This window comes from Propithecus coquereli, unplaced genomic scaffold, assembly GCF_000956105.1.
Source record: "Propithecus coquereli isolate 6110/MARCELLA unplaced genomic scaffold, Pcoq_1.0 Scaffold178, whole genome shotgun sequence".
Classification (NCBI taxonomy): Eukaryota; Metazoa; Chordata; class Mammalia; order Primates; family Indriidae; genus Propithecus; species Propithecus coquereli.
In genome coordinates this window covers 2,361,464-2,387,498 of record NW_012142523.1, presented here as the reverse complement: position 1 = coordinate 2,387,498, position 26,035 = coordinate 2,361,464, and the positions used below count along the sequence as shown (strand labels likewise).

Here is a 26,035-nt window from a genome sequence, read left to right as displayed (position 1 = left end):
CAAGTAACCAGTCCTCATAACCCCCAATGATATTCCAAAGGGAACTGAATCTCCTCCTTTCAATGGTGGATGTATCCCGAGACAGGGTCAAAACCAGCACCACTGTGACCGCCCCAAAGAAAGGGAGCAGAGCTGCTGGGCTGCTGGAGGGACAGCCTCAGGAGGGCCACGGCTGAATCTGGATCAGTCTCAGAGTCAGGAGACGGAAGGCTCATCTGGGCTCTGCCATGGACAGACTGTAGGCAAGTTACCCAGCCTTTCTGAGCCTTGATTGGTTTTTGACTAAGTAGTCTCCGAAGTCCCTTCCTTTTTCTAACAGAGTAAGATTTGCATTAAGAGGATGGCTCAAAACAGTGCTTCTTAAACTTCCATGTGCCCGTGCGTCACCCAAGGGATCTTGTTACAATGCAGATTCAGATTCTGCAGGTCTGGGGTGGGCTCCAAGATTCTGCATTTTCAACATACTCCCAAGGACTCAATATGTGGCCCTCAATTGCTGGCCTAAGCTGGCCTGACTGCTGACCTGCAACCTGTTCCAGAGACTAAGCACCTGGGAGTTTGGAGTAGTGTTTACTTCTCCGCTGAGCAGCTCCCTCTGGAGAACCCTGGCATTCGGTTTCCTAAGATTCTCATTTGGCCTCTGGGTGCCTGGTGGTGGTGCAGCTGGAAGCTAACATTCAGTGAGCTCTACTGTATTCCAGCCCATGTGCTAAATGCTCCAAGTATATTCTTCCTCTCTTAATCTTCATAGCTACCCAATAAAGTAAGTGATCATTCCCATTTTACACATGAGGAAACTAAGGCTTAGAGAGGCGAATGTGCTTAAGATTACACAGCTGGTAAGAGGCAGAACAGGCTTTCCCACAGATCCTCTGATTCCAGATTCCTCATCTTAAGCAAAGGGCAGAATGATATTCTCTGTTCCAACCTTGGAAGTTAACACCACAGGGATTGCTGTATCACAGGGCCTCTTCTTGTGTCTATATGGGAAGGAGACAGTGCTGGCTGAGGGCTCAGAGTGTCTCTTCCAAGGAAACACATCTCAGCTTGCAAATCCTCTGCCTCAAATTTTCCTGATAACTTGTAAGAGGTTCTGACTGCAGCTACATCAGTTATGGGGTAGGAACGCTTCCTCTGTGAGCCTTCTCCCTCCCTCAACACGAGGGCTCCTTGGCTGTGAATAGCACTTAGATTGTGTCAGAGGAAGGCCATCGGCCTTAACAGGCCACATCCATTTTCATTTACCTTCTGAAAGAAGATTAAGGAGAAAATTCAATTTTGCCTAATGCCTCCCCCAAATGGCTAATTTATATGCTAATTAGCAAGATAGGGATCGATGAAACTGGTAATCAATATGATATCCAAGGCACCAGTAATGAAATTCATTTTGAGATGCACTGGCAGTGGAAATGAAGCAATTATGCAGAATAAATGGGGCAGCTCAGGGAATAGGGCCCCAGATTGCACTTGACTGCATTATTTCCCCTGTACCCCTCCCCTCACCCTTCCCCACCCCATTAAAATAAACTGTCCATTCAGATCCTTCAAGGCACCACACGCCAGCTTCTGCCTCTCCATATACCTGATCCCACATTAGCCCTGTGGATTTGTGGTCTGCCTTGGGGAAATGGGGCTAGAGACAATACCAGAGTCCGAGAAGACTAGAGGTACGAGCCCCCATGAGAAGCAGGGGTTAAGTAGGAACCCTTAAGCATATGCTGAGTGGAGAATAATTACCTTACTCTCACACCTGCTGAGGCTGGCTTAAGGTTTTCTAATACAAAAGCATAGTGTGGTTACCATATTGCCCAGATTTTCCAGAACTGTCCTGATTTCAAATATTTTGTCCCATTAAGCCATCTGTCAAATGATGTGTCTATGCCCTATATAAGTCCAGTGTGAAATAGGCCATAGTGTCATAGTGTCTCTATAATTTTTAGCCTAACTCTAGGAATTCTTGTTTCAATATGGATATTTATTCCGGGGTTTCAGATTTTTTTTTTCTTTTGAGAGGGGTGTAATTGCAAATATCTCTGGAGATTTAGGGGCACAGTATTATTCATCTCACACTTTCAATTAAGATAATTAAAATTTGTCTTTTATCCCAACATGTGCTCATTGGAATCACCTGGGGAGTTTTCCCCAAATTTTCTTATGAAAATGTTTAAACATACCAAAAAGTTGAAAGAATTAAGCAGTGAACATTATACGTATATTATCTAGATTCTATAATTAGCGTTTTGTCTTACTTGCCTTTGCGCATGTCTACCCAACTGTCAATCCCTCTATCCATTCATCAGTCCGTCTTTTTGTGACGCATTTCAAAGTAAGTTGTAGGTATCATTATACTTCACCCCTAAGCACTTCAGCCTGCATATCATAAACTAGAGTTCAATATTTGTATTTTTCCTTTTAGGGTAAAATTTATATACAATGAGATGCACAAATTGGAAGAACTCCATTCCGCAAGTTTTGACAGATGCATACACCGATGTAGTACAAAATTTTATTAACACCACCCCAAAAATTCCCTCTGCCCTCCTCCCAACCACTCCCCACCTCTATACCCCACTTTCAGAGGCAATCACTGCTCTAATTTCTTTCCACCATAAATTAACTTTTCCTATTCTTAGAATGCCATATAAAAGGAACTATGTAGTATTTACTCTTGTGTAAGGTTTCTTTTATGTGGCATAGTATTTTTTAAATTCATCCATGGTGCACATATCAATAGTTTATTCCTTTTATTGATGAGTAGTATTTGTTGTATGGTTATATCACAGGTTTTGGGGGCTACTATGAATAAGGCTGCCATGAACGTATTTGTACAAGACTTTTTATGGACATATGTTTTCATTTTGCTTGAGTAAATTCCTAGGGATGGAATTTCTGGGTTATAGGGCAGGTGAATGTTTATAAGAAATTGCCAGGCCATTTTCCCAAGTGGTTGTGCTATTCCTGAGAAGCTTTTTAAAATACATTGCCTTTCTGCACCACCTTCCAAGAAATTCTTAATTAATTAGTCAGGAAGGCAGGGGCAGGCATCAGTACTTCTGACGTGCTTACCTGGTGGTTCTAATGTACAGATGGAGGTGAGAGTTACTAAATGTTTAACATTTAACTTCAGATGAAAGACCTTTGGGTGGCTATGATAAATACAAAAAGTTGATTTTTTTTAACTTTGAAAAGTGGCTTTCTGTTGCCATTTCCTTTTTTCCTTTCCTTTTTTATTTTTATTTTTTATTGCCATAAAGACTTGGAGGTGTTTTGATTACTTGGACATCACAGTGTATGCTTTAGAGTCAAAGGACCTGCTTTTTAATCCCAAGTTTGCCACTTTGTAACTGTATAACTTTGAGCAAGTTATCCATCAGTTTCCTCTTCTGTAAAACAGGATTTCTACTATGTATTCAAAGTTATGAGGATAAAAGTGCCTGAATCAAAGAATTTTCTGAAATTTACTATAGGACCAGGGTAGGAATAGAGTTATCCAAACCCCCCATTCCCCACCACCACAGTTGAGTAGGATTCCTTAACTCTGCCTTTTTGAACAAAGGCAGATTGACAGTTCTTTTCTTTGGTTCCATAATATGGCTCTGGATGGTGAGACTGTGAACGTCAGAGGTTGGAAAGCTGGCACCACCTTCCTGGAATGATTGGAGTATAATTACCTCTAGTCTTACAAATATGTAAAAACTACAGATCATTGAGATGGGAATTTTGAATTGGTTTGCCATTCCTGATGGTGGCTTGGGCTGATATAGCTATTCACTGTCCCCATGTAACCAACAACACACCTTTGTAAAACTGCTGGTTAGAGTTGGTATTAAGAGAACACTTAAGAGCTATCCAGCAGCAGAGGTCATAGTTTATTCTTGCCTTCATTGGCCCTGGATTACTGAGCATTGAGTCAACAACAATAATAACTACTGAATCTGATCCCTACCATCTGAAGCCTGCCCCTGCCCTCCCAGGAGACAGGCTTGGAGACTATCATCTGAGTCTACTTTATATGGTACTGGTCATCTCACTGAACTGGTCCCTGAGCCTTACAGAAAGTTAACCTGTGTGCTCCTGACAAGACGTTACATCAAATGCTCAGTACTTGTTGGAAGAGAAAAAAAAAATCTCTTTAAGAGGTCTTATAAGTCATGTGTCTTCTCTCATTCAGCCAGTTTAAATGAGGATTTGCCGGTTAGCGCCAGCAAGAATGCAGTTGCACATAATGGGTTTTCCCTGTGAGGCAGGCCAACATGGGCATAGATGAGGCTCGCAAACCAGGTTAGAAGTGCCAGACTTTGGCTCCTTTATGAACATGAGGGCTGAGGCGGGCTTTCCTTCCTGTCCTCCACAGGCAGCTACTGAGTATGCCACATTCTTGGCCTTCCCAGGAAGTAGTGTTTTCAGGGTAGCAGAGGTTGCTGTGGACGCCAGTCATCAGTACAAAGATCCAGGGCAAAGGATGGCTGCTTTACCCATGAGCAAGTTTTTGACCTTCCTGAGTGTCTGTGGAACCCCAGTACTTTTATAAGGAGGTACAGGACAGGGGCAGGAAGGAGAGAGATCAGATGGCCTGCTATCTAAAGTGTGTGTCTGGCTTCAGTAGTCCCTTTTCGGGTTGGTTTTATTCTGTAATGTGTCCCCTGAGAAGACAGACTAAGCAGCCTGGGTTACCCTGCAATTTCTCCAAACTATTTGCATGAAATACTGCAGGCAAAAAGCCCAGCCCCTGATTGGCTGTTGCTAGGTAACAACATAATCATCAGGAAATTAGGCTGTCCTTTTTTTTTCCCCCAACACAGAGTATGTGTGTGATTGCAGTGTTGTGCAGGAAGAGAGAGGGAGTGGAACAAAGAGAGATAAATGGGATGGTCTTGAAAGCGGGGACACTACAGCCACAAACCTGCATCCCACGGTAGGACGATCTGTTTTGCGTTGGGCTCTTTACTCAGTCAAGCCAGTATGGGTACATTTTCCTTTTTTGTAAAAATGACAAAGCTAAGAGGGCCCTGCAGACAGCAGGAACAGAAGCTGAGGAAGCAACTTTGACATTTGAAGTGATTTTTAGAAGCAGGAGGCAGTGTTTAATGTATGGGAATGACTGTGAGTGAGGGTGTATAAATGAATTACCTGGAGACTGTGTGTAGGCAGATAAGAACCATTAGCATGGCTGTGGAGCGCCTGCAAGGAACAGAACGTGAGAACGCATATGTAAATGAGGCGTGTGACAGAAAAAACAAGCATGCTTTAAATTGTGGAAGGAAGCCCCATAGACCGAAGTTTAGAACTGTGTCTGTTAAAACTCTGCCCATGTTTAGGCATGCGGTCCTAGTCTTACTCAGCCAGGCAATCCTCAGCCTACCCTTCTGCCTGCTTAGACTAGGCAGGTGATGAAGAGGCAGCAATGTGAAGAGAGCATCTGTGTGTGTGTGCATGTATGTGTGTGTGCATGTATGTGTGTATGCACACGTGTGTGCACCAAACCCAAGCATCTAGTTCATCTTCAAGATTGTGTCCTGGGATAATGGCATGTAGAGCCCTGGCAAGTACACAGCCACACCTGGACACTTCCACTGGGTAATGAACATCCATCAAGACCCGGAACACTTTCCTTTCCCTTCATGCCAGCCCCAGGTGGCTTCCCACCGCTAACCTCCCCTTTCTTGCCCTCCTTTTGAGTTCCCTAGCAGTGACCCGGCCATTACACTGGACCCTCAGTTGCGATACTGCATACTTCATTGGCTTGCTGCAACCCCAGGCAAGCTAATTGCCTTTTGCCATTCATTGTCTGCCAGATTAATGACTCCTCGTGTGTCTGGTTGCCCATAGCCTCCTCTGAAATTCCTCTGTGTACTCTCTCTGGCTTGTCTTTCCCTTCCTCCCCTCCTCCACAGCTCAGCTTCCCAGAGCTCCACATCTGAGTTTTTAGAAGCCATTTAATTTAAACGCTAAAATAGAAGCACTGCTATTCTTGCCTGATCAAAGGAAATCGTCCCAGGCATAATGCAGAGGGGACCATTTTGTAGGAGAGGTGAAAATATGCAAATATGTCAGGAGCAAGACCTGCCAATAACCAAGACTCAGAAGAGAAGATCCTCCTAACCATATAGCCCCCACAGTGACTTGCTGTCTCCAGTGGGTGTGCCTCACAAGACTCAGAGCTCCTGCCCTGGAGGAAAAAAGCCATCTCTAATTCACAGTGGCTCGAAGCTCCTTCTGAGTATATGTACTACATGGAACGAACCTGGTGCTCTGCAAACCTTCAGGCCCTCAAGTGCAGATCTTCCTCTTCTTCTATCTCCAGCAGTGACTTTCATTACCTTTTATTTCTCAATTCTTCATCACTGCTTTCTCAGACATTAAAATAGAGAACAATTTCTGTTCCACTGTTTCCCTAGTGTTCACCAAAATAGTCGTTTTCGAAGTGTGGTCCTGTAGCATCAGATATCTGAGGTGGGGCTCAGCAATCTATTTTAACAAATCCTCCAGGCGATTTTGATGTATGCTAAAGTCTGAGAACCACTGTGGGCCTGAAAATTTGCATTTCTAATAAGCCCAAAGGTGATATATTGACCACCCTTTGAAAATCTCTGCTCTAAGAATACAAAACAGGGGATAACGTATAATGGGAGTGGTCTCCTTCCACCTAGAATGTCCCCAATCAAACCCATTTTTAAAAACCTACCCCAAATGAAACTTTTGCTGGTTCAAGTGAAAGTTACCACTTCACACCTTATTACATTTTAGGGGTGGGCAAACTGGGGCCTGGAGGCCTAATCCAGCCTGTCACCCATTTCTGTAAATCCCTCAAGCTAAGAATCATATTTACATTTTTAAATGATTTTTGTTGGGGGCCGGTGAGGAATCAAAGAAGAATATCCAACAGAGACCATATGTAGTCTCCAAAGCCTAACCTATATACTATCTGGCCCTTTACAGAAAAATTTGCTGCCTCCTGTTATATTTACATATGTACTTTTCTTATTTCTCCTCTTAAACTGTTAACTTCTTAAGAGCAGAGTCGATATCTGAGTCATTTTTGTATTCCATTCAGCACGAAGCACAGAGTAATTGTTCAGTAAATACGGGAAGGGTGGATGGTAGTGGTCGGTGAGTGGTTGGGTGGCTGACAAGTATTGCAGGAATCCAAAAAAAAAGGTGAGCTTTTCTACTTGGCCACTTTGTGACTGCTGCATGCATGAAATAAGAACAGTGGTTTTCTCCACCTTAAGTAGACGATGAGCATCAGGAAGTTCATGCTAACGGAATTCTCTTTTTTCATTAATAACTAGAATAAAAACCAATTAGGAGCTGCCCTGCAGCTTGAAAAACAAGATTAGCATCTAAAATGTTCACAAATTGAAGAGTTAAATATAAGAAAAAGCTTAGAATTTCAGGTGGATTTCTGGTGTCCAGTACAAGGTTTTCATGGAATTATGTACTGCCGGTGTCCAAAGCAGCCCTAGAGGCAATGCCGCATGCATTACACCTGCCACGTGGTTGCCCGGCCTCTGCTTCAACACATCCACGACCAGGAGCTCTGTTCTCAGGAAGCAGCACCATTCCACTGTTTAGCAGCTCCAGGTGTTAGGAAGTACTTTTTCCTATTGAGTTGAAGTCTATCTCCTTATAATTTCCACCCTTAGTCCTAGTTCTGCCTTCTTTAGTTGTCAAAATTAGGTACCTAAGTTTTATAAATATGAGACAAGAAAGAAGTAGGATAGAGTTTAGAGTTATACTTGGCTGCAAAAGTGTGGAGGGTTAGGGAGATCTACCCATTTAGACAGTTTTCCCCTATAAATAGTAGAGAATGGGTTGGAAATACAAGACACTAAAAGCCAATGGGTATGCTAAGAGAGGAAAAGCAAACTTAAGAGTGTAAAATGGAATAGAACATTCCAAATAAGATAAGAAGCAAAAGGCTGGTGGTCACAGGAGATCATAGGCTGACCACAGACATGTAGTATGTGTCTGCTAAAAAGGAACGTTAATAGGAATTAAAGGCTATTATTTGGGATAAATGAGGGTGGGAGGCCCCAGAGCTGGGTCTGGGACTCTGGAATAGCTTTGTGATTCCAGAGCTATGAAACAGCTGCCCGGGACAAGTTGCTAGGGCAAAAGCAACGCAGGAGGGAGCCTCATAGGAAGGGCTGGGCCCTTTAAGTGGCGGGCAGGACCAAAGCAGCGAGGCCTTCAGGATGGAGGAAGGGAGTGGAGAAAGGAAGCTAAAAGTTCAAGTTATATGCAGGTTCACAAAGTAATGTAGGCTCAATAGTAATCCAAACACCTTTAGAACTGATCAGTCAATTGTTGCATGAAAATTAGACCCAACAAGAATGTATATTAAATGTGCACTTTGGTTTTCTAAAGCAATTTCACTGCACAGAGCTTGGCGTTGTGGGGGATTTATCTAGTAACAGCAGTTGCTAACTGCAAGTCTCTCACTTTCCCCCTTTCTTCCCAACACACATATGTACATAAGTGCACATGTGTGAACACCCCCCTCACAGACACACACCCAGTGGCTTATGCCTACCCTGATTGTCACTTCTGGCAGTTTCACTTGTAGGTGAGGTTTTTTTTCTTTCTCTTTATTCTTTTCCTAAGAAGAAAATTCCTAGAATTTGAGAATGGGGCTTTTTAGAGTCTGGTAGAAAACTTACATCCAAGCCAGGACTAAGAGTAGGTTCAATACTTACAAAGGATTCAAAGCCCAAATGTTTTGAGAGTTTTCCCTTTTCCACATTCAAAGTACACGAGCTCTAGATTCAGACTATTCTGGTTTATGCCACTTAATAGTTTCATGATCTTGGAGAAGTACCTGACCTCTTAGAACCTGTTACCTCGTCTGTAGTTACTGCTCTAAAGCAATGCTAGAAAGATAAAGCAGGCAAAGGGAAGTTGATCATTGCTGAGTGCCTATTCTGTGCTGCATGTGGTGCTTAAGTGTTTTGCTTTGCATTTTCTTATTTACTTTTCCTAATAACTCTTAGTAATCAATATGATTACCACTGTTTTACAGAGAAGGAAACTGAGGCTTGGGGACGTGAAGTAACGTGTCCAAGATCTCCCAGCTGGGGCAGAGGCAAGAATCAAAACAGCTTTCTCTGACTACATAGTTCTTCCTCTTTCTCATAAATCATACTGGTTCCCTGAGACCGTGCCAAGCACATATTGGGCATTCAGAAAGGTCAGCTTCCTCTACCCCCTCTCTCCAAAGCACTGGGGAGCAGTTGTTTTTGTTCTGTATTACTTTTCAATTAAATGATTGCAAATGATTTTGTAAACACTGCTAAAAGGACCAGTCTTACATGTAGATAATATATATGAAAATACTTATGAACAGGAAAGGCCTACAAATGTTAAACATACCCTAATTGTTACTCCAAGTGTGATAGATTTCTAAGATACCAGGCAGAGCCTGAGAGAGTTACACTTGACAAGTTTGCCTTGGACTAACCCTACTGCTTGAGATGACTCATGTAAGATAGTCCTTTTTTTTTTTTTTTTTTTTTGAGACAGTGTCTCGCTCTGTCAGCCCCAGGTAGAGTGCAGTGGCATCACTGTAGCTCACTGCAACCTCAAATTCCTGGACTCAAGTGATCCTCCTGCCTCAGCCTCTGGAGTAGCTGGGACTACAGGCGTGCACCACCACGCCTGGCTAATTTTTTCTATTTTTTTTTTCTAGTAGAGATTGGGTCTCGCTCTTGCTCAGGCTGGTCTTAAACTCCTGAGCTCAAGCAATTCTCCTACCTCAGCCTCTCAGAGTGCTAGGATTATAGGCGTCAGCTACCGCGCCCGGCTAAAATAGTCTTTTAGACAACAGACTATAGGAGCCAAGTTAAATTCGTAAACACTGACTGGCCCAGAGAAGCCTGTACTGGAGTCAGCACAAGTAGTTCTGCCTCTTGTGCATGGATGTACAGCCCTGGTTTTGAATTCTACACTTGCTATTTCCAAGCTCTGTGGCCTCTGATAAGTTATAGGGCCTCTCTGAAGCTCAGTTTTCTCATGTGAAAAATGAGGAAATAATCCCTGTATCATAGGGTTGTGTGAGGAATAAATGAGATCATGCATATAAACCTCCCGTCCCTGAGCAAGCAATAAATGGCAAGAATTATTGTCATTTACCAGCACCAGGCCCGAGAACACTGGCCTCCTAATGGATAAAAGATCATTTACATACCAAATGCAAGTCTCATGACAGCAGACACCATCTATCCCTGATAGTCTGTCTCTCTAGAATATAGCAAAGTATTTAAACCCCCATTCCCTTAACCTCCTGATAGGGCTGTAAAGGGAAACTCTAAGGGAGCAAGGCTATACTGTTGGAAGAAACCCTGGGGGAACATGTTCAGATGGTCACAGGAAATCAGGGCAGCCAGCACAGTCCTTGCTTCTCCAAGGCACTCTCGATGCTAGGGCACTCTCGACGCTAGTGTTCATGGAGGTCAGCAAACTCTTTGACCCCAAGCACTACAAAGAGTTAAGTGGTACCGCCATGGCCACTGGTAGGCCTGAGTTACAGCCCAGTTTGGAGGGGTGGAACAAGAGGAAGAAGAGAAAAGAAGACTGGTAAAGAAAAAAAGAATAAAAAAACTCTAGATAAGTTTCTAGGCCCTTGAACTTTGTTCAGAAAGCCTGGTAATCAGCTGTTTCCCATGACCCCTGTCTTGGCTTAGTTATGCTTATCAGGACATAGCAGTGGCAGAAAGACCAGCCTACCATGGTTTAACCCAGCATCAGAGCAGTTCAAGGCCGAGCAGGGGTGGCAGAAAATGGCAAGCTCTAGAAATGGTAGCTTTGAGTGTGTGCTATGTATGCACAGTGTATGTGCTGTGTGTATGCTTGTGTATATGCATGTGCTGTGTGTGTACTGTGTGTGTGTGCTTTGCGTGTGTAGGCTGTGTGTGTTGCTTTGTGTGTGTGCATGTGCTTTGTGTGTTTTGTGGAGAGATTCAAGATGGAGAGATTGTTATAGCGGTCTTTTTTGTGGCCTTGGCTACTGAGATTTCTATGTAGAAATCCCCAAAATGCGTAGCATTGCTAAGACTAAACAAGGACAAACTGACTGAGATCATAGCATAAAGAATTTACTCTGTCACTAGACACGAGGAAGATTTTTCTAACTTTGAGTTATAGAAGGAAGTTAGAGTATCTTTTATAATATCTCTGGGAGGGTTGGGGGGAGTCATCTTCTATCCTATCCTAACGTACTCTCTTTCCAGTCTGTGCCTGAGCTATTCTAGGTGTTTAAAGTGCATTGTTTCGCCTGTTATTTAAAAGAAACCAATGAAGTCTGTACTACAAATCTGTCCATTTTACAGAAGGGGAGAATGAGGCACAAAGAGGTTAACTACTTTGGCCAGGGTTGCATTCTCATGTGTAGACTATGCCCTAGCAATTTTTGTTCATTTCATACAGTAGAACATCCTTCCCTCTGTCTGAACTCTCTCACATGATACTTTACATTCATGTGATTTTGTTTCCAAAATGCCGTCTGTATCTATTTTGTCAAAAAGCTCTGTGAGGTAGGAGGAAAGATACCACCTCCGCGTGGTGCTGATGCAGCGTTCCTAGCTGGGAAATGGTATCGCTGGATCTAGAACCCAGACTTTCTGACCAGGGTCTTCTGCATCTACCTTTTACAGTAACCAGAGTCCCCATACCCATCACTTCAACACCACTTATCTTTTATTTCCCCCTCTTGCTCCATTCCCAAATCAAAATTTATGTGTCCTGGACCCTATTTATTGGACCAACAAATTTGAGTGAAGGTGTTAATGGCTATTGATAGTTTCAGGGTTACCTTCTCAGATAACATTGTACTTTCATGGCGTGCTTCAGTATCTTAACCCAGGACTCCTCATCAGGAGGTGAAGGTCTCTCAGTGGAGCTTCAAGCTTGATTCTTCATTTAACAAATACTGACTGTTGCTGGCCTGGCAACAGACCCCTAGGCATTAGGGATCTAAAAGTGATAGAATCACTGCCTAGTGAAGAAAATCAGCTGTCTTTCTATGTTATCAAAGTTGAGAAGGCGGCACCAAATCCAGACTAGAGTACAGAAGGGAAGCCTGTAGGACAAACAGATGTTATGGCTACATGGCAGAGAAGGATGGGTTCTGGCCAGGGAAATGGGGGAGAGAGGCACGGGGAGTGGCCCAGGCAGAGAGAACAGTCTGGGCAAAGGCATGAGACACAAAGTGTGACTAATTCTGGAATCTGCTGTGTGTGGGCACGTGGTAGGCAGTGAGGCTGGAGAGAAATAGGAAGATGTCTAAAGTGAGTGCTGCCAACAGTCTCCCCTTTCCTCATGGAGGTATTTGGGGATTTTCAGCAGGGAAAAGGTATGTTTGGTAACCCTCCCCCATCCCACTCCTTCCCAGCTTCTAGCCCCATCTTTCAGGAACTTCATTATGACCAACTAATGTCATAAATGTGACTGCCACTTTTTAATCTCATAGAGTTGATGATGAGACCTCTCAGAGTAATGGCTTTCAAACTTTCTGGGCATCAGAATCCACCAGGAGGCTTGTGAAAACACAGGCTGTTGGGCCCCATTCCCAGAATTTCTGATTCAGTAGGTCTGACATGTGGCCTGAAAATTTGCATTTTTAAAGAGTTGCCAAGGGAGCACATTTTGAGAACCCCTGCCTTGGAGCATGCCAAGCTCTATGTTAACAAGATTGTTTTTATGTCTTTGCACCCTTTTTTACCATTAGTTTCATTTGACCTTTTTAAGCTAGTCAGGTTTAGTATTGGGCAGAGTATGAGTTTCCTAGAGCTGCCATAACAAGGTACCACAAACTGGGTGGCTAAACCAACAGAAATGTGTTGTCCCACAGTTCTGGAGACTAGAAGTATGAATCGAGATGTCAGCAGGGCTGTGCTCCCTCTGAAATCCTTCTTCGCCTCATCGTAGCTTCTGGCGGTCCCAGGTGTTCCTTAACCTGTGGCAGCATAACTCCAATTTCTGCTTCCATCTTCGCATAGTGGAGATTGTGTCTTGTGTGTATCTTCTCCCTGGGTATGTCTGGCTCTTCACGTGGTGTTCTTTTATAAGGACACCTCTCATGTTAAATGAGGGACTTATAGAAGATACAGAATGTATATCCCCCTCATTGCTCTAGCAATGAGACCAAAGCTGCCCAAGTCTAGACAGACTCATCCTCGTGTCTTGGCCCCCAGACACTCAGCATTTGCACAATGTTGCTTTAACTATATGTCCCTTCCAAAAGAGAGCAAATCCTTCTTTTTCCTCCTCATATTCTTCAACCAGCCAGCACCAGCTTGTAATATAAATACTTGATATAGTCTCTCTTTTATAAATTAGGAAGAAAACAGTAAGGTTGCAGAGAAAGTTTATTCACTTAAATGTATGGTGTTTTGTTTCACAATGAAATCATGCTATTTGTATTACTAGGACTATATGATCAGCTTTAACTCCTCATCCTTCACTTCTATTTCTGTTGGCCTTCATTTATTATCTTCGGTTTACAGAGACAGTAAAGGTGGCACCACACAGAGGACTGGGGAGAGGAGGGGAGCTTTTTGAGGAGATTTGCTGAATCCATCTGGACCGCACCCAGTATATCAGCAGCTTCTGACTGCTGCCAGGAGCATAATTAGACTGGTGCAAATCAGGATGCTATGTTCCTGCAGCAACTTGGAGGAGCAAGGAAGTCTCCTCTAGATCCCTAAGTCTAGGGAGCCTGGATCTGGCACTGTTCCTGCCTTATGTCTCTGACAGAGAGGCAACCACAGAGGAGAGACAGAGCCACAGCCTTAGCAAAAGAGCGTCTTCACCCTGCCTTATCGGACTCTCCGAACACCCGACGACAGGCACGATCATACCAGCAGCCATCGTGGGGCTGACTAGACTTCTCATTTCCTGTCAGGCTCTGATGCCATTAGGAAAAGCCTCACCCCGCCTTATCCCAGGGCTTTAGGCTAGATTTGGTGAGCTCTTTTCGGTATCTTTCCCCGCTGCTTTCCTGGAACCTCTGTCACAGCTATAATCCACAGCAAATGGATTTCCCTGACACTGGGGACAAAGGCCTAGTGTTTCCTAGACTTGGCGGCTCCTGGGAGGGCAGAAGCATCGGCATTTCTCCAGCTGCTGGTCGCAGGCCCTGTGGGCAGCAGGGACCTGTAATACGACCACCCTCCCAGCCAGTTACGGTCAGCACGTCATTCAGTGTGGTTGGGAGAGGAGAAGTGACTGAAACAGGAATCACAGCCCTTCAGAGCCTGGGCTCACACAAAACCACACAATGAGCTGGAACCAGACTTCCAGTTCTGGAGGTCAGCCACTAATGAGTTTGGCTGTGGTTCATAGTGGGCGTCCACAGAAATGGGTGGCCTTGGGAAAGAAATAAAGAACTAGTTAGAAGGAAGAGAAGGGAAGAATAAGAGGCGGAGTTAAAAGGAAATTGAATAGGGCTGGGTAAAATGCTTAAAGCCTAGATAATGTGGAAGTTTAAAGATTCAGATTTTCTAATGTGGGGCACCAGAGGGCAGGACATAAGGAGAGGCCACAGATGCCTCGGTAGCCCTCGCTGAGACCCCGGCATGCCTCCTCTGCTTCCCGACAGCACGGGTGCTTTGAGGCAGAAGGAAGGTGGGAGTGGGGGCATATGAGTTGAAAGCTTTTGTTCAAAGAGGGGAACTGTAGAAGAAAAAGTTTGAAAGCTACTCTGTGTGTCCACACTTCCTAATCGATTCTGTTTCTTTCTAACTCAAGTTCCCTTCTCTACTAGGACACCAATAAGAAAGTGACATATGGCAAGAGCCTGGCTTCTGATTTCTCCTCAGGGCAAACTCCAACCCTCTCGTCAGTAAATCTCTGCCACCATGAGGCCAGTAGGTTTTCTGGCGGAGCCTTCCCTGGTACTGGAGGAGAGTCAAAGGAGCCATGTCACTCTGAATAAGTCACTCACTTCTCCAAAAACTGCGCCTCACTTTCTGCATAGGAAAAATGAGGGAAGTTACAGTAATATTCAATTTTTTAAACTGGTTGATGGGTAGCCATGCATGTTATCATTTATGTATATATTACATAGATTATTTTATAAGTATAAAATATTTAATGGAGATTGATTAATAATCAGGGGATTAAATTCAGTGATCTCAGTTCCTTTCAACTCTGAAAATCTAGTGTGCTCTGACATGGACCTGGCCCAATGTCATTGAAATAATGGCTTAAGGTGAGATTCCGGGTGAAGTTGCAGAGTTTAGTGGGAAGAGCTCCGGCTTTGGATTAGACCTGGTTTTGAATCCCAGTTCTGTGATGACCCTAGATAAATTACTTAGATAAATTTCCCATTGACAAAATTGGGATAATAATACCTACCCAATAAGGGAGGTCATAGTATACATAAAGCATCTACTATGGTGCTTGACAAGTAAGTGCTCAATATATAACATTATTAGTAGTATAGACACCATTGATGGAAGATACTAAAATTAAATCACAGGTGGTTTATGTTTTAGACTAGTTGGGAGGAATTTTGCAGATGAAGTGGAAATTAGGCTTTCAGATGAAGAGTAGGATGGAGTGTGGTGTATTTCAAGCAGTTCTATTCAATAAACATTTATGGAATGAAGCACCATGTATATATGGGAATATATGACATGATCCCTGTTCTCCTGGAATTCAGAGTCCAGTGGGGAAGATAGACCCTCATGCAACTCACCTTCCTGTAAGATTACTTTTGTAAGTGCTAAGAGAGAGGTAAGTCCAAAGCATTGTGGGAGCAGCCATCCAACTGGACGGCTTAAAGGAAGAAACTGGAACCTAATTTGAAGGAAGCAAGAAGAGAAGAGTTAGAGGAGGTTGCGTTCAGTGCATGTTTCACAGGAGAAACTCAAGTTGTTTTGAAGATCTAAGGAGTTGGTCAAGTGGAAATGGAAGGAAAGCATTTCAGGGGAAGGGAATGGCATGAGTAAGCCACACGGGCAGGAAGGAGCAAGGTGTCCAAAGCTTCAGGTCATTTGGAATAATGCTAATCCCAGTGAGAGTGAAGTGTGGGAAAAACGGTGGGAAAAATGAGGCCAGGAAGGCAGGCAGGATCAGATCATGGAGGGTTCTTAGTCCACACTGAGCAGCTTAGGGGGACTGTGGGCCCAAGAACAGGGGTGATTCAACAAGTGGTACAGGGACAACTGGATATTCACATGCCCAAACATAGAATTACCATATGATCCAGCAATCTCACTGCTAGGTATATACCCCAAAGAATTGAAAGCAAGGACTTAGATATATGCCATGTTCACTGTAACATTATTCACAATAGCCAAATGATAGAAGCAGCCCAATGTCCATGAATAGATGAATGAATAAGCAAAATGAATGGAATATCATTCAGCCATAAAAAGGAATGAAATTCTGATAATGCTACAACATGGATGAACCTTGAAAACATTATGCTAAGTAAAACAAGCCAGACACAAAAGAACAAACATTACATGATTCCACTTATATGAGATACCTAGAATAGGCAAATTCATAGAGAGAGAAAGTAGATTAGAGGTTACCAGGGGCTAGGCAAGGGAACAAGGAGGAATGGGGAGTTGTTGCTTAATGGTTACAGAGTTTCTGTTTCAGGTGATAAGAAAGTTCTGGAAATAGTGGTGATGGGTTGCACAACACTGTGAGTGTACTTAATGACACTGAATTGCACACTTAAAAATGGTTAATCCCCTAATCCTCTAGTCAGAATCTGTCCTCCCCTCCTCTGTCTTCTGCATGAGTGATTGAGAGACAGCCAGAGAGAGAGCACACTTGAAAAAGCATCAGCTAGAACAGAGGGTGCAGGCCCGACAGACAGGGTGGAGGGAGAGAGAGAGAGAGACGTGCTAATCAGGCTCATCAGCTAGAACAGAGGGTGCAGGCCAGACAGACAGGGTGGAGAGAGAGAGAGAGAGACGTGCTAATCAGGCTCAGGGAGAGAGCTGCTCAGGGAGAGGGAGGCCTCAAGTGAGAGGAGAGGGAACGGGAGCCTGTGCCTCAAGGGAGCAGGTACAGGGAGAGCCAGAAGGAGCCAGATGCAGAGGGAGGCCACGCAGGCCCAGGAGAGAGTGTGGGCAGAGAGCAGGGAGGTCAAGAATGGGGGAGAGAGCTCATTAGAGTGAACCGGAGCAACCAGTGAGATCACTCATGAGCGGGCAGGAGGGTGAGAGAGGATGAGAGTGAGGGGGGAATATGCTCCTTTGCAGGAGAGTCAAAGCGCTAGGAGGCAGGTGTGAGCACACCAAGGCCTGTCCAGTGATCAGTGGTGCAGGGGAGGGAGTGTGAGCACAGGTGTGAGAGAGGATAGGGATGAGGGACAAGGGGCAGGAGGAGCAAGAGTCAGAAAACCAGGGGCTGGGGTAGGGGGGAGGCAAAAACTACTGGACAGAAAAGGCAAAGCGGGGGGTGGGGGGGGTGAAGTCTAGAATGAGAGTGTGAGGAGAGAAGGAAAAGGCGTGCTTGCCCACAGAAGGGAGGAGACCGGTGGGCAGGAGCGCAGGCAGTGCACTGCGCCCTTGTCCCCAGCTCCCTGCGGCAGGTCTCTCTCCCCTGCATGAGGAGCAGTGGCTGTCCTTGCCTGTGCAGTTTTCTATAAAGAAATGTCATGCTTTCTTTAGAATTCTGTCTTGTTTTATTTCTCCACAAGGTTTGAGTATATACTGTCCACCGTATCTGCCCTAGTGGCAGCCGCAAAAAAAAGAAAAAAAAAGAGCCGTGGCCTGACCATCCAGGATGAGGCTTATGCTATTCTCTTAATTTGCTGTGGCTGCTGCCCTGTTTCTCTACTCTATTTTTTATGTTTGTAAGTACTTCAGTTGAGAGTTCCTAGAGTGAGATGAAAAGCAAGAACCAAAGTCCAATTCTGGTCAACACTTTGGGGAAGGGAGGTGAGGCATCGAACTAAGACAAGACCTTGGGGTTCTCTGGGGTATCCACGTTTGAAAGGAACTATCATTTCCTGATTTGTTGCTCGGTGATCCTTAAAATTTCAACTGAGCCTCCTCTCTATAACTAGTTTTTCAGTTTCTACAAGATCAGGGATTATGCCTTCTACCACTTTCTACCCAGCCTAGCCCTCCCTCCCTGGAACATAAAATAAGGTAGATTTGTACAGTGCAGAGCACAGGAAGTACTGTTGACTTTGCTGTTTCATTGATTCCTGCGTCATCATTAACATAAACATCCTTAACAAATGAGTGCTGTTCAGGACAAAGGGAATTCATGGACAAGGGTCTTGTCCTCTGGCGGTAAAAGCAAACATACAAACATTAGGAAAAAATCTCTCCTTAAAGAGCCAGGTCATGAGCGCAGTTCGAAGACTGCGACACTGCCTTGGAAGCCATAAGCAGCTTGCTGCCCGCTCTGGGGTGGCTTGGGTTTGCTGACTCCCAACATTCCTGTCTTTTAGCATTTACCTACACTTTTTTCAGCCCACAGTGAAATTCACCCTGTCTGAAGAAGGCAGCCTGAGAAATGGTAACCCCAGTAACAGCACCGGGGAGCTGATAACAGGACATTAATGACTATTTGGTATTTTGTACTTTCATTAATGTGAAAAATCGTATTTTCTCCGTTTATTAAATTGGTATACTCTGCAAGCAAAAGGTTGAATATCTATGATGGGGTGACAAATATTATTTTTATATGTAGGAAGGAAAAGCTTATACATTGAAATGAGGATTTTAGGAATAGCATGAAAAAAGAAAAAGAGAGGAAACTGAGCTCAGGTCTGGTGTGCCCCTCCAGCCACCGTCCCCTCTTTCCCAGCTCCTCTCCACTCCCAAGCACAAGCCTCAAGGGAATATGCACTTTCCAGTTCCCTATTCGAACCATAGGATGGGCCCTGAAGGAATTTCTGGCACTCCTTACTGATGGTGACAGGAGGTTCCAGGAGGCTCTGCCAGTTCCATCTAGAGAGAGGCCTGGTCTATTGGCACTGGACGGTGAGAACCAGGCCACAACAGCAGCCAGTGCTCCTGGAGCGCTCAGTCTGTGCGTGACACTCTGCTCAGTACTTTGTATCATCATTTTACTTTATGCTCACAACAATCCACACACCATCACGTTTGACAGATTAGGAAACAGAAGGTTAGACAAGTGTGACTTGCCAAGACTTCCCAGCAAGAAAGTGGCAGAGCCAGGATGAAGCCAAGTCTTTCTGATTCTAAAACCTGAGATTTTTAACCAAATTGCTCGGTGTAGTACCCTACTCAGCATTAGACTCAGAGAGCACTTGGTAAGTATGTACTTAATAGAGAAAACAGAGACTTCGAGCTTACTCGAGCTCTTCTGGCTTTGAAAACAAAACAAAACAAAATGAACATTTTATTTTATTTCCTCCTTATTTGCCACTTTCTCTCATTCTATTGTCTGTAGATTTTTAATCCTACTTCTTTCACTAGCTGGCTGTATAAAAAGACAAATAATAAGTTCTCTGATGTTCAGTTTCCCCATTTCAAAGATGAAGGGGTTGCAGGGTGAGAGATGAGCCCTAAGAGCACTGCTAGCGAGAACGTTATGGGAAATCTGCCTCCTTTACTAGTTTTACCTCCTTGGGCAGAATGAATAGATCATAGGCTTTAGAACCAGGCAGAACTGATCTCAAATCTCCCTTAGTGAATCAAGCCTGGCCCTGTCCGTCTGAGGGCAAGTGTGTCTCAAGACCTCAGTTCCCAAGAGGCCCCACCACAGGCTGTTTGGAAAGCTGTGCATATAAGGTACAGTTGTCACTTGGTATCCACAGGGGATTGGTTCCAGGAACCCCTGCAGATGCCAAAATTCGTGGATGCTCAAGTCCCTGATAGAAAATGGCATAGTATTTGCATATAACCTAAGCACATTCTCCCAAATACTTTAAATCACCTATAGATTACTTATAATGCCTAATATAATGTAATGCTATAGAAATAGTTGTTATACTGTATTGTTTAGGGAATAATGATAAGAAAAAGTCTGTGTATGTTCAGTACAAATGTAATTTTTTTCTCAGATAGTCTCAATCCATGGTTGGTTGAATCCACAGATGTGGAACCCATGAATACAAAGGGTCAACTATGTGTGTTCTCTAGTAAGCGTTTGTTAAACACTTCACTTCTGCGTCTTCCCTCCTAGCATCTGCCTGCTCTTCTGCCATCCGAGTGCCCTGACCCTGCTAGCCTATAGGCCATGGAGAATGAGCTACCAGTCCCACATACGTCTAGCAGTGCCAGTGTCACCAGCAGTACCAGCGGGGCCAGTAGCAGCAGTGGCTGCAACAATGGCAGCAGTGGTGGAAGTGGCCGCCCCACGGGTCCCCAAATTTCTGTGTACGGTGGTATCCCTGACCGGCAGACCGTGCAGGTAAGACTCTAATTGATCCAGGAATTGTATTCCTTAATCATGTTCGGGGCTAGCCAGGAGGAGGTGTTGGCACGGTCTGGTGGGATAACCGGGATGTGTAATAACTGTAGCATGGGCATAAAGGAGTGGATTAGTGGATATATATCTGTGCATAGTTAGAGGAGGAGAAGTGATGCGAGATGGGTGCAATCAAGGAGATTTGAAGATAAGAAAAATACTTAGCAGATCAGAAAATCTCCTTTCTTAGCCAACAGTTCAGAGCGCTGTTTGGGAAGGAGAGTGTGTAGAAGTGTAAAGGGCAGACAAGTAAAAATAACAAACAGAAAAAATGGCTGGGAGCTGCTTAGCCACAACCCAAACCCACTCTCTAAATGACCATTGCCCTGCAAAGAACAAATCCTTAAGTTTTTCAAAGACAGAGAACCAAAAAAGAACCCCCAAACAATCCTTTGTCTTTGCAGCTTTTTACTTTCTTCCCTAAAGCAGCAATTTGCAAAGTATCATCCATGAGGCCTTCCAGGTGATTGCACACTGTTCCAAAATGCGATCATGACCATGTATTGCCGTCTGCTATGTGCCCAGCACTGTACTAAGCATTTTGCGTGTTTATCCTCTTCTCGTCCAGCTGTGAGAATAGTTATTAATAGGTATAATTCTATAGTTGAGAAAACTGGGACTCAGGGAAAATAATAACTTTCCCAAGGTCATTCAGGTAAAGCAAAAAGTTGAACCTAACTCTCACCCCAAACCTATGTTTTTAATCACTGCAATGTCTGTTTGAGGTTTCCAGATAATACATGCAGAAAAAAAGCGACCACAGCCAAGCGGTGTTTACTCCAAGTAACTTTGCTATTATAGTTTGGATATACTAGGAAGGCGACCTCGTCCTGCCTGGGCCCTGGGCCCAGATAAGGGAATAGAAGAGAAGCCACAGCACAGTGAGAGGGCCTGAAAACTCCAGTTAAAGAAGATACCGTCAGATACTCTGGACTCTTCCCACTCCCAGTTATTTCCATCTCGCACTTAGTAAAACCATCTTTCCTGTTCCACCCTTGCCACTGTCCCCCAGCCCCTTCATGCATGAGTATTTTAGCTCTAGTTTCCAGCAGTGACATTAGGATGTGCTCACCCATCACGGTTCTCGGCAAAAGGGATCTGGGGTTTCTGCTCTGGCAAGTGGAATAACCCAAGGTTGCGTCCTGTGTCCACGCAGAACCATTAGGGGCTCCTCCTTGTCCATTCGTTGACTTTCTCTCTGGACTCCAGGAGTCACACTACTGCTGGCTGAACTGCTGGGGAGGTCGCTTTCAGGAGTCTAAAATACAGGCCTAGGTAAAGGAAACAAGAACAAATAATTCTGGGAGAATCAGGAGATACAAAGAATGGAGTTCATGTAAAAGAGGATCTTGGAGATGAGAGTACACTTAAGGGGCATGGAATCTGGGGAATATGTTTAGAATAGTTGGAGTGGGGTGGGGATCTCTAGGGGGACCAGAGCCCACGGAGGATCTTTGATGTCAGGCTGTTTTCACAGAACCCCAAATCTGAGCCCAGAGGTTGTTTTGTCCTAGAGTCACCAGCCCTAGAAAGCACACTAAGCTGGGGAGATTCTGACCAGAGGCTCGTTGGCCAGGATAGAGCCCAGGGGTGGAAACAACCAGTGGTCAGGAATTCATCAGAGCTAAGGGCAGAAAGTAGGCAGAAGCCTGGCCAAGGCAGGGCATCACTTGGGGAGAGATGGCAGGAGAATGACAAGTAGAAGAAGGGAAGAGAAATGTCTCTGGGACTTATGGGAAGAAGACAGAGGATCTTGGGGCTGGAGAAAGGCATTCGCTGTTCTTTGTTCCTGGGGGCAGGGGAGGATCAAAGAGCAGCCTTTTGTCATTTCTTAGAGACTGCTGCTCAGCCAATCCCATCAGGAAAGAGGGAACAAGCAGTAAGGCCAAGGAATGGGAGACAGTAGCTAAAAAAAGGGGGTGATGGAGAGCAAGAGAAAGGGAGGGAAAGAATAAAAGAGGAATGTGTCATCCCTGTGGCATTGGCCTGCTGTGCAAGGCCAAGGCAACCTTGTTGTAAGGACTGATGGAACTTCTGGGAAGCTGTGGGCAGAACCTGGGAAGCAGCCCCAAGTCTGCCTTGAGGTCCCAGCCCTCACGGGGAGGGTGTGGCCTTTGGCTGAGCGTTAGTTTGGCTGGCCATTGCTGGAGCTGGATGCCCCCCTTGTGACTTGGCTCTTCCTTCCACCCCTTTCTTCTCTCTGCCTTGTTGAGCTTCACCCTCCTCTGAGGCTGAAAAGTGATGGGGGACCAGCGGGGTGGGGTGGGGGAAAGGAGAACCTAACAAGCCTGGCACGGGACAGTTCTGTCCCCCGAGCTTCCCTACTGCCCCGGAGTTGGTTAGAGCAGGGGTGCACTGCTGACTCTCCCCCCGGGGCAGCCGACACAGAGCAGACTGTGCTGGGAGGAGCCGAAGGGAGAGGCGAGATAGACAGTAGACGTTGATAAAGCTCTGCTCACAGCTCTTCTCCCACCCCTGGAGAGTGGTGATTGGTCACAGTGGTGGTCACAGGTCCTGGTGTCCTTCTCTGAGCAGTTAGGGAGAACTGGGGTGGACGGGGCATTACTGCCGAAGGGTGTCTGTGCAGCAGCTGAGAGCTCTGGCTCCCGCCCGCCCCAGGTGATCCAGCAGGCCCTGCACAGGCAGCCGAGCACCGCGGCTCAGTACCTGCAGCAGATGTACGCCGCGCAGCAGCAGCACCTCATGCTGCAGACGGCAGCCCTCCAGCAGCAGCACCTCAGCAGCGCCCAGCTCCAGAGCCTGGCGGCCGTGCAGCAGGTGAGACTCAGGGGGAGGGCCTGACGCTGGTGCCGGTTGTCGTGGTTGTGAGAGTGAAAGGGAGAGGAAGCGGGCACTGCGTTCTCTGAGTCCCCCCAGGACCCCTGTGAAAGGGGCGCTCCTGTCATCACCTCCTGCTGGCAGGGGAGGGGCAGAGCCCAGGATCTCACAGCCCCTGAGTGGAGCAGTGGGACTGTCACGCGCCCAGCCCGGGAAGAAGTACCAGGGAGCCCCTTTCTTAACGACGTCACTGCCTGTCTAGAAAGGGGTCGGGATGCCAAGGAGGCATCCACAAGCAAAGGGCATTGCCCGTGTAGCTCATCTGTCTATTGTTGGTGTCTCTCCTCCTTGGCTGAGAAGAATACATTCATTCATTCACTCAACAAAATGTTTTATGTGCCTATTGTATGCAAAGTTTATATCAGGCACTGGGTACACTGTGAACCCTGTCTTCTTGGAGCTTATGGTGGGGGGAGAGCAAGTAAACAGGAACCAAAATAGCCAAGGAAACAAAATATTTCAATACCTAAGTTGTGATAAGCACTAGGGAAGAGAACAGATTGCTCTGACTGAAGGACAGAGAGGATGACCTTGCGCTGGGTGGTCAGGGAAGGCCTGTCTGCTGGAGTAACACTGAGCTGACACCTGAAGGACGAGAAGAAGCTCGCCAAGGGAGAAGGGCAGTTTGCACATTCCAGACAGTGTCTGCAAACTCTCGGCATGGGGCCGGGCGCCGGGGTGATGGGTGGTGGAGGCTGGAGGCAGCAGTAAGAGCTGGCAGTCAGAGTGCTCAGTAGTCTGCCTTGTCCAGTCCTCGCAGCAAGCCTACAGGGCAGCTACTGTTATTATCCCCACCTTATCGAAGAGGAAGCCAGGGTACTTGCTCAAGGTCACACGGAGGCGGCAGATTGGGCACTTGAGTCCAGAGGCTGCTCTCCCTACCGCTGGCCTGTAAGTGCCTCCTTTGGAAGATGAGAGACCAGGAACGACTGGGGGTGATCTGGGACTCTAGTGAGAGGAGTTTGTCCTTTTCTAGGCAAGCCTGGTGGCCAACAGACAAGGGAGCAGTTCAGGCAGCAATGTGTCCGCACAGGCCCCAGCCCAGTCGTCTTCGGTGAGTAGGATGGGGGAGCGGCAGGCAGAGTCCACAGCTCTGGGACCCGCTCCTTCCTCCTTGCCCCCAGTGCTCGTGAGTTCCCAGACCCAGTTGAGGGGAGTCTGTAGCCATGTTGAATCATGGCTGGAATCTGTTGTTCTTGCCACCAAAAAAGAGTGCATACCTCCTTCTAACCCTTAGATTAATAACTCCGTCATCTTTCCAACGTCAAGGCTCTTGGGGAAGCTCCAAGGCCCAGGGACCAGAGATGGTCCTAAAGGAGGCTGAGTAAATGAAGGAACATAGGGGGGAAAGAAAGACATGGATGAGGGGGACACAGTTCCCCAACAGAACCTCCTGTCTCCTATGTCTCTCTCATCAGATCAATCTGGCAGCCTCCCCGGCAGCAGCCCAGCTCCTCAACCGGGCTCAGAGCGTCAACTCCGCAGCAGCCTCGGGCATCGCCCAGCAGGCTGTGCTCCTGGGCAACACGTCTTCCCCAGCCCTGACTGCGAGCCAAGCACAGATGTACCTAAGGGCACAGATGGTGAGTACCCACAGCCTGGGCCATGGCTTGGGCACCAGAGGGACACAGGCAGAGACACTGGGAGCTCAGAGATTAGAGACGGGTGGGGAAGAAGCACTCGGGCTGGGGGATAAAGAAGGGGTCTGGAGGGCCGGGTGGGAGCTTTGGTGTAGGTTCAATGACTCGTGAAGGGGTGGGGTGTGGGCTGAATACCCGTGGTGCCGCTTTTCATTCTCCTCCCAGAGGGAAACAGAATTGTCCCCTACTTACCAGAAACTACTCATCAAAATTAATTAGCATGTACAGTACGGGGGTGCATGCCTAGATGGTTCTGGACACTCAGACATGTAAGACGGGCAGATGCATAGACATCCATGTGCTCTACAGAAATGGGATCTGCCCCTGCTGTGACAGTCCTTACAAGGAATGGCCACTTCTAACTTTGGGGGCCACAGGTGCATTCTAGGCCTGGTGTGAGGGGAGCAGCCACTTCAGGGCATGCTGTTGCCTCCATTGCCCTCCCTGCTGGGCCCCCATTCTAATCAGGGCAGGCGAGCTTGTTTGGGCAGAATGTGCTCAGGATAGCACCAGCCCTGGACATGCATACCTAGAGTCTCTCCATTGCACCTGTCCCTAAGTGGTGCAGAGGTCCTTAGGAACTTTACAGGTCCCTAAGATTTGGAAAAATTTCCTGAGAAAATAGCAGCACACCCCCTGGGAGGCAATAACATATAGTTCCATGTTGGGCTCAGATCTCATACCTCCCATTCTGGAGATTCCTCCCTATAGCCCCTGGACACACTGCCCTGACGACAATACAGTCCTACCCCTCCCTTTGCCCTGTAGCCAGAACTTGAACTTTTCTGGTCTTGCTCCCGCACTTCTATTCCTGGCTCTGAGTTCATCGTAGGAGGCACATCTCCACTCCCAGGGAATAGCCTCTTAGATGCACAGCATGGAACAGACTTCCATTACCCCAGGGCACTGCACAGCCACACTGTGACACTGCCCAAATCTGCTTTTGTCCTCCTCTACTGCCCCCACTGGGGTCCTGACACCTGTCTGCCCCTTCTCCAAAGCAGGGCAGCAGAACAGGCACACGCATGTCTCCTGTGTTCTAGGGAAAGCACCCTGAAAGGACCCCAGCAAATCCACACTGACGCAGAGCTGGGCTCACACGGAGGTTGCAGTGTCACGCAGAGAACATCATAGAACCCGCACCCTGC

At 46.2% G+C, this 26,035-nt stretch overlaps 1 protein-coding gene across 1 annotated transcript in view; it reads left to right on the top strand.

Moving 5' to 3' along the window:
* PHC2 (polyhomeotic homolog 2 (Drosophila)) overlaps window positions 1–26,035 on the top strand; it is a 100,935-nt gene that overhangs the window by 31,702 nt on the left and 43,198 nt on the right. Inside the window, exons 2-5 of the mRNA XM_012642333.1 lie at window positions 20,125–20,352; window positions 23,029–23,187; window positions 24,224–24,301; window positions 24,666–24,830. Of these exons, the coding sequence (XP_012497787.1) occupies window positions 20,179–20,352; window positions 23,029–23,187; window positions 24,224–24,301; window positions 24,666–24,830 (576 nt within the window). The 5' untranslated portion in view covers window positions 20,125–20,178. The remainder of the gene's footprint in view (window positions 1–20,124; window positions 20,353–23,028; window positions 23,188–24,223; window positions 24,302–24,665; window positions 24,831–26,035) is intronic.